The sequence below is a fragment of the Aethalodelphis obliquidens genome, unplaced genomic scaffold (genome assembly GCF_003676395.1).
Source record: "Aethalodelphis obliquidens isolate GAN/ISIS:26980383/991018 unplaced genomic scaffold, ASM367639v1 scaffold1, whole genome shotgun sequence".
Taxonomy (NCBI): Eukaryota; Metazoa; Chordata; class Mammalia; order Artiodactyla; family Delphinidae; genus Aethalodelphis; species Aethalodelphis obliquidens.
The window spans coordinates 66,191,080-66,206,116 of NW_020837945.1; the positions used below are offsets into that span (position 1 = coordinate 66,191,080).

General features: G+C 44.2%; 1 protein-coding gene across 2 annotated transcripts in view; it reads right to left on the minus strand.

Moving 5' to 3' along the window:
- FSTL1 (follistatin like 1) overlaps positions 1–14,519 on the minus strand; it is a 51,059-nt gene extending 36,540 nt beyond the window's left edge. The window contains exons 1-2 of one of the 2 annotated variants that reach the window (XM_027105882.1): positions 14,400–14,519; positions 14,182–14,238 (exon numbers count right to left, since the gene is read on the minus strand). In XM_027105882.1, the coding sequence (XP_026961683.1) occupies positions 14,182–14,238; positions 14,400–14,402 (60 nt within the window). In that variant the 5' untranslated portion in view covers positions 14,403–14,519. The remainder of the gene's footprint in view (positions 1–14,181; positions 14,239–14,399) is intronic. The other variant, XM_027105873.1, reaches the window with a different exon arrangement.
- Between the last annotated feature and the right edge of the window lie 518 nt (positions 14,520–15,037).

Sequence of the window (15,037 nt, forward strand, 5' to 3'; positions counted from 1 at the left end):
ATATAGCCCCCGGGGAGGAACCCAGCTTGCTCTCTAATTCACCCAGCAATTCAATGAAACAACTTAGGCAAGAAATGAAGAGCCTTCTGTTTGATCAGATGTGTAAAGGGAATCTAGAGGGAAAATGCAATTACCTAAGCTGTCAAATGACCAACATAGCAGGGTTAATAATCCTCAAGCGTTGGTTGTTCTTACAGGATTTCATATCCCCTTCATGGTTTCTTTATTTTTATGTAAAAAAAGAGAAAGCCTAGATAGGACATATAACAAACAAAAAAGTACAGTTTCTTATTATCATCCAGGTTATATTATACCCGTTCTTTTACAGAAAACAAAGAAATACACAAAGACTCTTTTCCAGTTGTATTTCTCAGAGAGAAAACCGTTAACTTTTTAACTGCCCTTTAAACGATACGGCCCACAGACAGCTTAGAAAATTTTATTAAGAAATAAGTCTGCAGTGAGTACTGAATTTATTTTACCCAACATTTAGCAAAGACTTCAATGTCTGGCCTCTGCTCAAAACACTTCCCAATCCCATTCTCCCTTCTAGTCCCATCCCCCAGGAAAGGAAATTGAGAAATCCCAAACAAACTCATACCTGAAGTGGATATCCTTGTGCTGGGGTTTTCTTTGATCATTAGCCAGCCCTTGATGCCACGCAGAAAATTACTCTTTTGTTCAACATGATACAGACACCAATTAATGCATAAAGTGAAAGGCTTTACCCTTAAAATAAAGAGCTAAACTAGGAAGTCTGCTTCTCTGCATGTGGCTGCTGGCAAGGCCAAGGCCACACAGGCTAAGAAATGAAAGAAAATGCCAAGGACAGAAGACTAGAGGAGGGGTAGGGGGGACAAAGCACAAATGAACAGATTCCTGAAAGATCCTAAGGACTCTGAGGAGAAGCCAGGTGAATTTCCAGCTTCTGATGTAGACCTCCGTCTGCTCCAATTAATTGTAGCATTGTAATCACAGCATATGGTGAAGACCCAAGGATGGGAACGCCCTTGGAAAAGTGAAGCTGACCGTTCTGAGCATTTGTGAATTCTGCCACCATTCCCAAGAAGGTTTTGTGAGCTGGGTTGGGCCCCCCAGAAGCCACACCTGGGTCCTCCTGATAGGGACCCTGACAATGACGGGAACTCTGGTATGTCTGAGTCTGGGCTCAGTGCAGGCATCTGGAATTCTGCTTCAAAGGTTGTAGCTGCTCTAATAGGAATTCCACACTAGTGTGTCAATTTCACATTAAAATCTAGATGAGCCAGGTATCGTGGTGAGTCATCAGGAATTTTAAGTTCTCCATCCATTTTATTTTTCTCTGTTGCAACTGTTATGCCATAAACTTGAGTCCTTTACCAAAATGGAAAATATGTCTATTTAGCATGACCCTAACAAAAACTAGTAGGACATGCTAGCCATAGAATTTGAGAAGAAAAACATACTTCTTATTTTTGGAATGAGGTAGGGAATGAATGAATGAATGAATGACACATTAAGTTAACAAGCAAACTTCACAACCACAAAAATAAGCACTGATCTATATCACTATGCTCAGAAAGAAATCAGGACATTATAACAGAAGTTAAGTACCAAACTAGATTAAACACAACAATCAAATTAAGGGAAATTTAATAACATATATGCTTCTCTTCTTTAGTTTCCACAGGAATTTGTTTTTGTGAGGGGAGTGTATTTGTGAGGGGAGTGTATTGTAGTCTATAAGTAGATGGTCACATTCTCCAAGTAGTGAAACTTAAGTCAGTTAAGTAGTAAAATTTATGGGTGTCTCTGTGTATATAGTCTACCCTGGAGCACAGCCAATTTGAATTCAATTCTGACACTGTACAAGTGGCCTTATTAGGAAAGCCACAGACAGCACTGGGCTGGCCTCCCAATTCAGAACCAAAGGTCAGCAGAGTTTAGCATACTGGGATTGTCTAGTGGGATTCAGGAACTAGAGTGCAGTTGAGGTACCAAGCATTAAACAGGACTAAAACATCTGCACTGGCCTCTGCTTCCTTACTGCATTCACCCTCTCAAGTCACTTGATTTAACCACTGAGGTCAAGGCCAAAGAGTAGTGCCTTCTGCTGTAACAAGAGCCCTGAACTGATTTAGAGAGAAGGCATGGGGACCAGGGCAGGAACTTCATCAATTCCTGTTGAGGAAACCCAGGATCCTGGTCACGGGCCAGGCAACATGGTGAGAAGGCAAGAAGAGTTCTGGAAAACAAAATAGGGTCCATGCAACGTTTTCAGACAATGATTTTTGTAAGCTGTTTCAATATTGCATCATTATTTTGAAAAGAAAACGTGAACATTTACAAAGGTCAGAAGAAAGTTTTGTTTTTGTTTTTTTGTAAGTTCAGTAAAAGCTCAAGTTGCACGTTTTGGAATCTTGGGTTGTCTTCTTTTTTAAAAAAAGATTCCTTGCTCAATCCCAAGAAGACCCAGCATCCTTCATCTCTTGCTCAGTGTTGTGGATTAGCTGCTTTCTAAAGTGGAAAAATCAAGTGATTCCTTTCTGTAGAATAGACAGCAACTGGGATTTCTGGGCATGAAGACTGTTCGGGTGCCACGTGATGTACCGTTTATATTTCATTCAATGCACACAGGAGAGAGCAAGGGACACAAAATGCCTCCTGCTTTTACTCGTTCTCTGTTCCCATTCCTGGGCCAGCTTCTCTTTCAAACTGCTCCTCCTTGGGCCGTCAATTAAGACAAGAGCTAATCAAATATCTTAACTCCATTAAGTAGAATACTTTGACAATCCAACCTAAAATGTCTGCCTCCTTTTATATGGATAGGATTTCAGAGCTGGGTTTGAGAGCTCCCCTACTCTAACTCCCATATTTTGCAGATGAGGGGCCCAGTGACTTGCCCAAGTTCACTCCACCAAGGACCGCACAAGGCTCATTACCTGGGTGCCACTGTCTGTCCTGGGTTCCCTCCAGCCCATCTCTGGCCAATAAATGGAGGCTTGTTGGAAGCTGGCTCACATCACGGAATCTCTGTAAACTCAGCCACAGCTGCAGCCAGCACTGCTGATATTTTCTCAACTCTGAACCTCTCAAGACAGCTGAATCCTGACGGTCTCATAAATTCAGTCACCTGCTTCTTACATGTGAGGCTCATGCCAGTCCCCTGAGACAGTTTAAGGCTAACTAAGAAAACGGGGGCGAGGGGGCAGGGGATGAGTGAAGAGAGGCAACCCAAGTCAGAGCTGCAGAACTGTGCAGACTGTGCTGAAAAGGCTCACTGCCAAGCAGACACTGTCTAGACTTTAACCGGCCTCTCCAGAGCAGGGTGTGGGGAGGAGGGGGAGTAAGGCCAGAAAGCTTGCTTGCTTTTTATTCAGCTAATGCAAACACATGACACAACCTCTGACAGGCTCCAGGCTGGGAGTTCACTCTGTCTAAGACGTTTCTTCCTCGGCGCTGGAATTCAGCTGTGGGCTGAGGGAAGTTGTGCTAATCCAGCAATCCGGGGGAAGCTAGGAATGCTTTTCTCAATTCCTGGGGAATCATAGTTCCCAAACTAAATTGAGTTGGGCAAGAGCCAAAAGTAGCACATTTTTGGTTGTAAAAGGACAGATTTTTTAAAATTTCCATTTGTATCATCTTAGGTAATCCATGAGGAAAATCCACAAACATGCAGAACTGGCTTTTGGTGGAAGCCTGTTGTGAAAGCTTTCTAAGACTCTGAATGATATCAATTTACAAAATGTACAGAGGAGAAATGGCCACCATAGTCAAATAAGCATCTTATATCTGAGAGAAAATGTTGGGTCTGGGAAGCTCTGCACATCAGTTAGAAAAAAGGTGGTTCTCCCCCTGGGTGGGCAGACAAGGCCCAGGATAGGGCACAGAGACTGGTAAGCAGAGTGCAGGATGGAGTCAGCCCAGTTGGCTCCCTTCGCCAGCCACTTTTGTGCAGTCGACAGTCTGAACAACCATACCCAGACACTTAGCTGGAGTCTTAGAGCTGTCTTGAAGTTTGGTCTTATTCAATGTGGAATCGCTGTGAATACATCTGAAGGACAAATAAATTGTTTTAAAGCAGCTCCTGAGTCACTGACCATTATGAGGCAAGTGCTCTGGTGGAACAACTATACTGTACTTCAATGTGGGTCAAAGAAGCACTTGGACCCGAACCAAGTTGAGGCCATGCCCATGTCGATGTGGCCAGAATGACCATTACCAGGCCTCAAGTATTGATCCAGGCACTTGCAGTTGATAGAGCATGAAGAGTTAAATGACAGAGCCTGTGCAGTTGTTTTTGAGTCCACATAACCTAGAGAGAAAAGGTCTTTGCTTTGTTTTCAAAGTCACTTTCAGAAATAAGACTCAGTGGACCTTAAGCACACTTGAACACAGAGTATTTGCCTTCCTTGAGAGTTGGAAGTCCTGGGTTTGTATCCTGGCTTTACGATTTACTAGGTGACTGATTTAGGGTAACTAACAATCTTCTGAGCCATGGTTTCTTCACTGATAAATGAAGATTATAGTAACAGCATCATCATGTTGTGAGAGTTAGATAAGGCTCTTTCCCTCTCCCTGCTGTTGTCTGGCTAACACCACTCATATTTGGGGCTCAGCTTGGGGGCACACCCTCTGTGAGGCCTTCCCGCAACCCCCAGTGCTGGGTTACGTTGTCAGCCCTGTCCTAGCACTTACCATGCTGGGTCACTCCGCCCTGTGTGCCTCCCCCAGTGGACTGCAAGCTCCTTGGGGACAGGTCTGTGTCTTAGTCACCCGCATTAACTCAGTGCCTGACAGAGAACAGGAAACCTTTCCTTCCTTGAGTTTACTTGGAGAACTGTTACTTTGGCCCAGATGGTGAAGCAAAATAATGCATCAAGATTTTGTGCAGCTTTCTCTCTGCATGAAATGTGAACCTGGTGCTCTGTGTATGTTTTGGCAGCTCCGAAAATGCAGCCCAAACACTCCACGATGACCTCTTTGTTATGGTGGAGGAAGGAGATGAGAAAGAAAAGGAAAGACAAGAAGGCAGGGGAAAAGATGAAGAGAGCAACGCAGGGAGCAATAAAGAGACCAGGCTCCGGGGCCTGGGAATTGGTGGCCACGTGAGGCTGCAGTCAGGGCTGGCTGCCAGACACAGCAGCAGAGGACTCAAGTTTGTGTGCAAAACACCCGAAGCACTGCCTTGGTTCCCAAACGGACAAATCAGCCTGCTCCAGGGATACTTCCTACCCTGTCTTTGAGAGAAGGTATTTCTTTTTCTTTTTATTATTATTTTTTTTTGCGGTACGCGGGCCTCTCACTGTTGTGGCCTCTCCCATTGCGGAGCACAGGCTCCGGACGCGCAGGCTCAGCGGCCATCCGCGGCACGTGGGATCCTCCTGGACCGGGGCACAAACCCGCATCCCCTGCATTGGCAGGCGGACTCTCAACCACTGCGCCACCAGGGAAGCCCGGTATTTATTTTTCAAACAGTGAAAGCAAAGGGTTCTATTCCTTTGCCTGATCATTATTTTCTAAACCCCAAATTGAGTATTTGTGGCACGGGGACAGGCTGTGCTACGGGGACTACAGCAAGAATATGCAAATGACAAATCCCACAAAAAATCCAAGATATCTGGTGGCCACCTCCATGTGTAAGAAGGGTGGACACAGGAGAAAAGCTGAATCTGGAAAAATTCCAGAGGAGTTTTATCACCTCTCTTTTCTGCCTTTTCTCACTCTTCTTCCCTTTCCAGTTCTCTGCCTTGTTCACTCAGTCTTCAGGGAAAACCTATGCTGGCTTACAACATGCACTGCCTGTGCAAGGAAGGTGCTCAATGAGTCCTTAACTCTTTTCCCCGAGGAATGACAGAGCTGTGGCTTCACAGAGGAAATGCTGGAAGTTTGAAGGCAAGATTGGCTAAGTAGAGGCAAGGGTTCTGATATGAATTCTGGGCGTCAAAGCATCCACTGAAATAAATATTCTAGTTGTCTTTTAAAAGGTGATCCTTAATCGCTGGAGAGAATAAAGGAAGCAAGGGGAGTTCTGCCAGCCATGAGCACATGCGAGTGTGCAAACACACACACACATACACACACACCATAGCTTTTGGAGCTCTTCCAATAAGTAGAGATGCCACAAGCTTGATAATAATAGCTAACATTTACTGTACTCTGTGTGCCAAACCACTCTTCTAATTGCTTTACATGGAATAGCTTACTTGATTCTCACAACTAACTTATGGGGTAAATACTCCATATTAAGCCCATTTTATAGATGAGGAAACAGACCCAGAGAGGTTAAGTAGCTTCCCCAAGTTCACAGGGCTAATAAGGGCTACGCTAGGATTTAAACTCAGGTAATGTAGCTTCAAGGCCTGAGTGCTAAACCATTACGCTATACTTCCTCTCAACGATAAATCAGTGAACAGAACAATCTGAGCCAGTGCACAGGTTGTACAAATACAGACAATGCCTAGTGAATGTTAATGTGTAAACTGAGAATTCTCTTGTTGAAATCATTAGAGTTAAAAACAGTCTTTATCAGTGCCCAGTAGGGACTCTTAAGATGCACTTTTTTTTTGCAAGTGTTTGGTGTTGACTGTGTGCTATGAGGAGAAGAGGCTTTTTTATTATCTAATTGGATTGACAGGCAAGAGAGATGTCTAGCCATTATTCATTTTACAAATGAAGAAAGTAAGCTCAGGGAGGTAAAGTAATTTGCTCATGGTTTCACAGCTCGACAAGGCCAGAATTCAAACCTATTCATTACCCCAAAGCCCTTGCTCTTAACTGAGGCTGCAAGTCAGAGATATTAATTAGGTGGCTTTAAAAAGGTAACATTAGCAAGAAAGGGAAAGAGCAGAACTTCTAAATCAAGGACTCTTTCACTATGTTCTTCTTAATAATAAGAAAGTTCTGTAACAGGGTCCATGTAAAAGGTAAGACTTGGAAACACCCAGATATGAGAACAAGAGAAGAGAATGAAGAAAGGAACTCAGTAGAAGGCTTGAGTGACATGAAAACAAGAAATAAGAGAAAAGCGCTAGCACTCCAGTAACAGACACAATTTCAGATGAAGTTCCACACAAAAAGCTGCCACCTACTGGACAGACTGGTCAAGTGGTCGAGGTGAACAGCCTGAAAATGGCCCCAGCAGCTCCCTTGGAGCCTCTCAAATTCTGAGAAGGCATCCATCCCACAGCTGCATTTCAGGGATTTCTGCACCAGCAGCAAGAGGTGAGGAAGGGGGTGGTAATTTCTGTGAATGCCAAAGATTTGGCCCCCTAACGGCCAGGTCCATTTGAGCTGTACAGTAGCTATGGTGGTAGCAGCTACTTCAGAATAGGGACCAATATGGTACTGCTTTTAGTTCCACACTATTCTTAATAGCAGTATATGTGCAGAGTGATTGGTATAACTGGCACTGCTGTTGATAAATAAATTACATTCATTTACTATCACTGAGGGACAGAATGACAGACTGTGGAATAAGACAAATTTTGCCTCAGACACAGGATTTTAAATCTTGAATACGATAAAAAGTAGTAAAAGACATTTTCCCTACCTCAAGCCAATATCCCATGCCACACATATGTATAAACCGGGCCTGCAACATATCATGCTTTTGCCATGTGTCACATGACTTGTTTTGGCAACAGCTTAGTTGGTCACAAATAGTGTCTGGGATTATACAGGAAACATTTTAAAGGTCATAAATTCAGACAATCCTGGGAATAGCTTACTAGTGATGGCTTCCAAATGAGCATATAAAAAGTCTGCAAAGAGATTACATGGAAATCCTCCAACCACAGCAGAAAATGCAGATTTACAGGATATATTTTGTACTCCAACTACCCAGAGAGCTTTCCATTTAGCAGTTTCTTGCCAGGCGGCTGCTAATGCAGAAGCTGTTATCTATGACAGCAGCAGCTCTTAGAGCCTTAGCAAGAACAACTATTCACTCCAGCAGAAGAGCCAAGAAAATTCTCATATTTTTGTTGATGGCCAGTATTAGAGTTTGGCTTACAGGTTTAAGGTGTTCGAACTCATCTAGAGAACTTAGAAGCTTGAGCCAGGAACAAACTGCTGTTTTCTCGACATTTTCATCCATTTGCTACCCTAGTTCCATCACCTATTACCCCATGTTGTTGTTGTTTCACATAGTCCCAAACTCTGCCTTCTAATCATCTTAATTCTGGCTAAAGATATACCAATGTTTGTCAAATTGGATTGACTTTTCCAGCAGAAAAGGCAAATGTCTTTTATCTCACACACAGAGTAACTGCTAGTGGCTGTCTACAGCATTGCTGAGAAGGATTTTCTAACCTCCTCCAGGCTCAGAAGGAAGAATTCTGATTGATTAGTAAGGTCTGCCATGGGTAAGGGAGAGGGTAGTGGTGACATGCACACCATGTTTGTTCCATCTCTGCAGGCGATTTATCATAGTGTTGGGAGGCACTAATTTTCATTGCTTACAGTGTCTAGTAGGCCTATCACATACATCTGTTAATTGACTTTGATAATTTCTCTGAAAGGAGGGATGAAGGGCTAGTTTATCTTTAGGTGGTAGAATTATGGGCAACTTTATTCGTTGCTCTAGTTTTTTCTATATTCTCTGAGCTTTTTATGAACATATTTAATTTCCGTATTTTATCAGAAAATAACACTTTCTTATTTAAATAAAATAGCATATATTAGAAGGATAAATTCCTCTCGAAAAAGGTGAGATGTCACAAGAATCCTCATGATGGATTTTAAGACATTTTGTCATACTTCTCTATAAATTGTTACATAGTTGTGAGGATAGGCATTGGAGTGGGGGGGTGTTCTGCTTTTTTATTTAAATGATCATCATTTGCCGGAGCCTTAAATTTTTTGTAAACATAACTTTTAGTGGCATATATTGCTGTTAACTCTTAACTCTTTTCCTCTTGTTAGGTAGGTAGTAGGCTTTAAGTTTTTAGCTTTCCTAATGTGACAGGCGTCTTATGTAGAGTCCCTTTAAAAGTAATAATGAATGACCAGGGCAAAGCGGTCAAACAGAATTAACTGAGTTTCTTTCCTTGATTTGGTTTCTCAGCGTAGGTTATATGGAGCCCTGAAATATCCATCAGCAAAACAGTCAAGTCAGCTACACAAAGTCTGCTAAAATGAATTCATGTCAATAAAGACTGTATTTAACTGTGTTTGCTATGTTTTTGTAGCTAACAAGGAAAACAATTGTCTACTGCAAGCACTGTTAACTACAAGTTAAAAATGCTTAAAATAATATCCAAAGTGCAAGTCTCATATGGAGAGGGTTCATTTACCTTTTCATGAATTATTAAAGGTTCATTATTGTTAAATCATGAATTAAAAGCTCGCCAAATGTTAGTAGGGACAGACATCAAGGGACTGGACTAATTAAATGATAATTAATGATCATCAGGTGATGAAACGTAACCTCGATCATATCTATACCTCACTTTTTTTCATGTTAACTGTTTCCACACACCCTGAGTTCATAGCCTCCTTACTGTACCAACTCCCTCAGTCTTGATTGGGTGGTGGCTACATGGGTATATTCACATGTGAAAGTTCATCAAACTATACATTAAAGATTTGTGCATTGTACTAATGTAAAATAACTTTAAAAGTCAGGGGAAGTCCTTGTTAATGTAAAAAAAAGCAATAATAATAATGAAGATAGTTGTTCATCATGCAGTTATAATATTATACAGTATAGCTGCCACAGTTTAAATCTAATGGCCCACCATTAGATTGTAAGCAACCTGAGGGCAGAGACCATGTCTTGCTATGACTCTGACATAGCTATGCTTGCTATGACATCCATGACTCTGCCCTGTGTAGGGCATGCTCAGCCTACATCAGGGAATACTGACTGATGGGCACCATGAAGTGAAGGCCTGTGCTGTTAATGACTCACTCCTGGAGAAAGCACCCCATGCCAAAGTCACAAGTGACAGAAGATGGAACCTTAGAGAAAAGTATGCATTTGACTTACAGGACATCAGTCACATAGCTTACAAAATGAACCCATCTAAGTGTAAGTTGTTTTTCAGTCCTATAATATCTGGTGTCCTTAAGCTAGTACTATTTGTGGCTACTAGAAATTTCTGTCTGGATGTCCATTTATTTGAAAAGGAGCAGGAAAAAGACACCATGATGTTTTCAATCCTCCATGTGTGACCACTGGCATTTACAGCTCATCCTTTCCCTGTTCTGGAAACATGTGTCTTCCTGCCTCACTGACTTTGAAGACTTTATTTTCTTCTTTGTGACATTACATTCATAGCAGCCCATGCCCCCACCTCACAGCTCTTCCCAAACTCATTCTTCTGAGCCTGAGAATGGACTCCTGCTTTCCATTACCCAATCCAGAGATGTCTATGGGAATTGTGACATGTCCTTTCTAAAGACATTTTCAACATCCAGGGCCTCAATTTGCAGGGTGCTTGTCCATCTGTTCTGGCTATTCAGCAGAGTCACTGCCATGTTTTAACATCCCAATTTCTAACAATGGTCTCCAGAATCACAGCCAGGAGTTTATTTGCCAAAGGATAAACAAACAAGAGATAGTGGTTAATGTACAAGATGGATATTAAAATCCTAGTTTTTTCTGTAGCTTCAAGAAGCAGTCAGAGGATGTGCGGAAAATCAAGGCAAAATGGGAAAATCACACTCTAGGCCTTCCTGAATCCACTATTAGAATAATTCTGAAGAATAAAGAGGAGACCCCACATCTGCCAATAATACCCCTGGTGGTTGCTTAACTGTATGTTGATAATAGGGTATAAATTAGGTTATGAAACCTGGCTTCAGAGGGACAATGCCCTAAGAATCTTCTTGCCTATCTGTATAATTGTTATTGTTCTTGCTGCTATTATCTTAAATGATGCGCTCACAGTTCATAGGTTAAGTATTCCCCTACTGGAATGAGTGTTCTGATTTGCGAATCAGTCTCCTGTACTTGTGACTTATCATGATGAATTTATAGACCTGGAATGTTGGAAATCAGAGTGCCAGCAGAGATAACCACCAACGGAGAGTGGAGTGTGCTTGGGCACTTGCCAACGCTGCCTTTTGGTGTTAAAGTAGACTCATACCCACCACCTCCTGAGACTCAAGGGCACATGTCAACCTTTCCCAGCCTCCACTATCCACACCTCGCAGTGAACTGCAGTAATTCTCAATGGGAGGGGGATGGGTGAAGGAAGAGTGAGCAGGCCCACCTAGCCCCCTCCCAAAAGATTCTGAAACAAGGTAGCTTGCTCTGCCGCTGCAACCCCCCATTCCTTGTCCATTGCAGATACTAATATATGCTCATCAAGAGATATGTGCCAACACCCCGTTTCAAGCAGACTCTAAAGAGTACATGGCTGTGAGCTCAGGTGGATGGGATGGAATTTTGATGGAGGCTGCCTGAAGTATTAAGACAAAAAGAAAGAAAAAGAGGAAGCAGTCAAAAAATCAACCCTGAGGTGCCAAGAGACCATGAAAAACATTAAAAATATAACACTTTCCTTAATGAGATTTGTTAATAGTTTCTTGAATCTAACCAAACAGGATTTACAGACTGGCACTAATAATGACGACAACCACCTTTTCTCAAGCTAGGGACACCTGATTCTAGAGGTCTACGACTATTCCAAAGACTTGGCTTCTTCAACTATCAGCATAATTTGTTGTGCAATCACATACTTTAAAAATATGCTGAATTGAATCCTTGTGCTTGTATTAAATCAAAAAGCACCAAGAAAACTAAGTTTGTTTTTTAAATTTCATTTTAAAAGTTCAACAATATTTGTACGATTTCAGCCCTAAAGTCTACTAAAGTGGATTCATGTCAATAAAAACAGTAAATACCATTACTTGGCTTTGTTTGCTATATGTTGTTGCAGCTAACAAGGAAAAAAATTCCACTGCAAAAGCACCATTAACTACATGATAAAATGCTGAAAGTAATATCCAAATTGCTAGGGCTAATCTACCTTTTCATTTATTATTATTAAAACACTGATTAAAAACTTGCCAAATGTTACCAGGGTCAGATACCAAGAGATTGTATTGATAAAAAAAAATAATCCTTAATAATCTGGAGTCATGAAATGAAAGCTACATCATACCTACTCCTCACATACCCTGAGTTCACAACCTTCTTTCTGCACCACTTCCTCCGTTTTCATGCCTCAGCACTTCTTGATTTTGCCTCTTTCCCCACGATTTTGCCTTGAATTCTGTGAGAGTACTTTCTGCTCTTCCACCTCAAGCAGGAAATTGCTGCTGGGGGAACTTCCTATGAGGGCTAAGCTTTTCCCTGCAATGCACTGGGGGTGGGGGGTGGGGGGGTGTATAGTACAAACAGCTTGGGAGAATAGATCCCAGACCTTGGGCTACAGAGCCTTGTGGTGAGTGAACCTATGGCATCCTCACTCCTCAAATGTGCATTCCAGTTCACAGAGCGATTTCACACACTAGCTGGCAATTCCTAAACCTGCAGTAAAACAAACCAGGGATTCACCTCGTCCATCAGTGGACTACAGCAGCCTTTTGAGGGCAACAGCAGGGATGGAAGGCTGTTTCTCAGCCAGGACTAAATCAGCCAGTGAAGGATCCTCCCTCAAACTCAAACCCTGGAGAACAAAATGCATTAGAAGCAGATCTGGAGTTCAAGATGAGCTCCACCAGTGGAAGGAGCTGGGTTCAGATCCTTCCTAAGAACTAGCTGTGAGACCTTGGGCAGGTTACCTAGTCTCCGGAACCTGTTTCTTCCTCTGTAAATTGTGGATAACAAAACTGACCCTACAAGGTTCTGGGAAGCTTTAAAAGAAATGAGGCATGCAGCCCAACCAATGTCTGCTATATGAGAAGTACATAGCAAATATGAAGTCCTTGTGTGAGACAGTGGTTAAGAGCCTGGGGTGCGATGCCTGACTGTGTTCAAATCCCACTCCTACCATTTAACAACTTAGGACACTAGGTAAATTACATGACCTTTCTGACTTAGTGTCCCCATCACTCAAATGGAGTTTTATTACAACACAAAGTAGATATCCAAAAAATATTAGCTATTTTTATTTCATTGTGAGTAAAAACAGCACGTGTTTCCAGATCAACCAAAAGTGTGGTAGTGAATTAAATGAGAGTTCAGTATAACGTGTATTTTTTTTTTTTTTAATCGTGAAGACCTTGCAGGCTTTTATGACTTTTCTGGGCAGTCAAGCTGTGATGCTAAGGGTGGGGCTAAACTGTAATATGAAGAAAAAAAATTCAAAGAGGGAGAATAACCACCCACCAGGGAGCTATTTCTTTTGTAATGTACATTCCATTTCTTCTCCCTCATGCTTTTTAATTCCTTCCACATTTCCTGCCATAATTATCAAATGTTTGGTTTCTGACCTCACTTTTCTGGAGACTAGAGCCCAGGGAATTTAGAATTGTTTATTTTCTGTCCATAAACCTTTGAGTTAGTGGAGGGGCTTGTGAGCGAAGGGTTTGTTGGTTTGTTTGTAGTGTCTCAGGAAGGTCACTGGAGTTGAAAAGAAAACATTACCCAAAAGGCGCTGAAATACTTTGACTGGAAACGCAGAGCCCTCAAAGAGCAGAGCAATGGATCACTCATACTTGCGCAACGCCAGTTTAAGAAAAAAATTGAGATTTTAAAAGGCCGTTATTTGGCTCTGATAATAACGCAAAATCCGAGGGGACTTTACAAAAAAAGAAAAAAAAAAAACCCCAGAGAATCATCATTTTACTTTATAAAAGAAAAAAAAATATCCCGCCCTAAAGGAAGAGTCTCTTGAGATCCCCCGACCCCCCTCCCCCAGGAGACAGACTCGGAAGGGAAAAGTCTCCAATTATTCTCAATTTCCTCTTAAGTGAAGGAAAGAACTCAGGCGCCTTTTTGAACTCGGCTCCTGCTCTTGTGGCCGCCTGCATCCCAATCGGCCCTGCTCGTCCTCTCTCCCCCTCCCCACTCTCCCTCCATATTAGCCGCGGGGGGGTTCCCGCTGACGGCCCAAACTACTTTTCCTGATTTTTAGGTTTAAGTTTCGTAAGCAGCATTTCTGCTCCGAGCGCCCCCCTCACCCGGCAGATGGAAACTCCCAGTCCTACCCGGGGAGAGCATCCCCTGGACGCACGCACCGCCCGCGCGACGCGCAGACCCCAGTGGCCCCGGCGCCTGAGTTCGGACCTCCTCAGAGGCTCACCTACCTCGGCGTGGACCCAGGCGACCGCCACCAGCGCGAGCGCGAGCCAGCGTGTCCACATCTGCGGAAAAGACAAGAGCGAGAGTGAAGGCACCGGGCCCCGTGTCGACCCCGGAAACTTCCTCGTGCCTCGGCGGCTCGCTCCCTCCGCCCGGCCACCCTCGGCCGCCCAGAGGGGTCGGGCCAGTGCGCTCGGCTCCGCGCAGCGAACCCCGCTCTCACCATGGTCCCGTTCCGGTCTCCGGAGGGCGCGGGGGCAGGCGGCTGCAGCGAGCTCTAAGGGAAGGTGGGAGCTTCGCCGATCGCCAGCCTCAGAGGAAATCCGACCTGGCCTCGCCGCCCCTTAAGACCCCTCCTTCCCCGACAGCCTGCCCCCCAGCTCCTCCCCATTCTCCTCCCCCTTCTGCAGCAGCGGCCCCCGCGGCTCAGGGTTCCGCTCCCTCCTCCCAGCCCCTCGCTACGTCCTGGAGCCCGCGAGCGTCCTGGCGCCGCCGAACCCCTTCCCCGAAACCCAGGCCCCTACTTTAGCCCCCAGGACGTGGAAGCCGAGGCACAGAGGGGGTGGTCCTGGGGGACACTGCAACAAAGGCAGAGGGGGTGTGGGTGTGGGAGCCGAAACCCCACCCCCGGGAGGGGCCGCTGGCTTGCTGCAGCTCCGGCAGGCTGCGAGTGCGGGCTGCGGCAGTGGCCAGGTGGGGCGGTAATGCTGGGGGCCCTGGCTCGCCCTGGGGCGGGAACCTGGGGGGAAAGGCCCTGCGGCGTGGGGAGCTGAAGTCGCCCCCTACGGCTGATAGAGGGCCAGAGGTGCAGAGGGACCCCCGCAGCTCCGGGTCCAGGGCATCACTGTCGCCAGAGCGCGA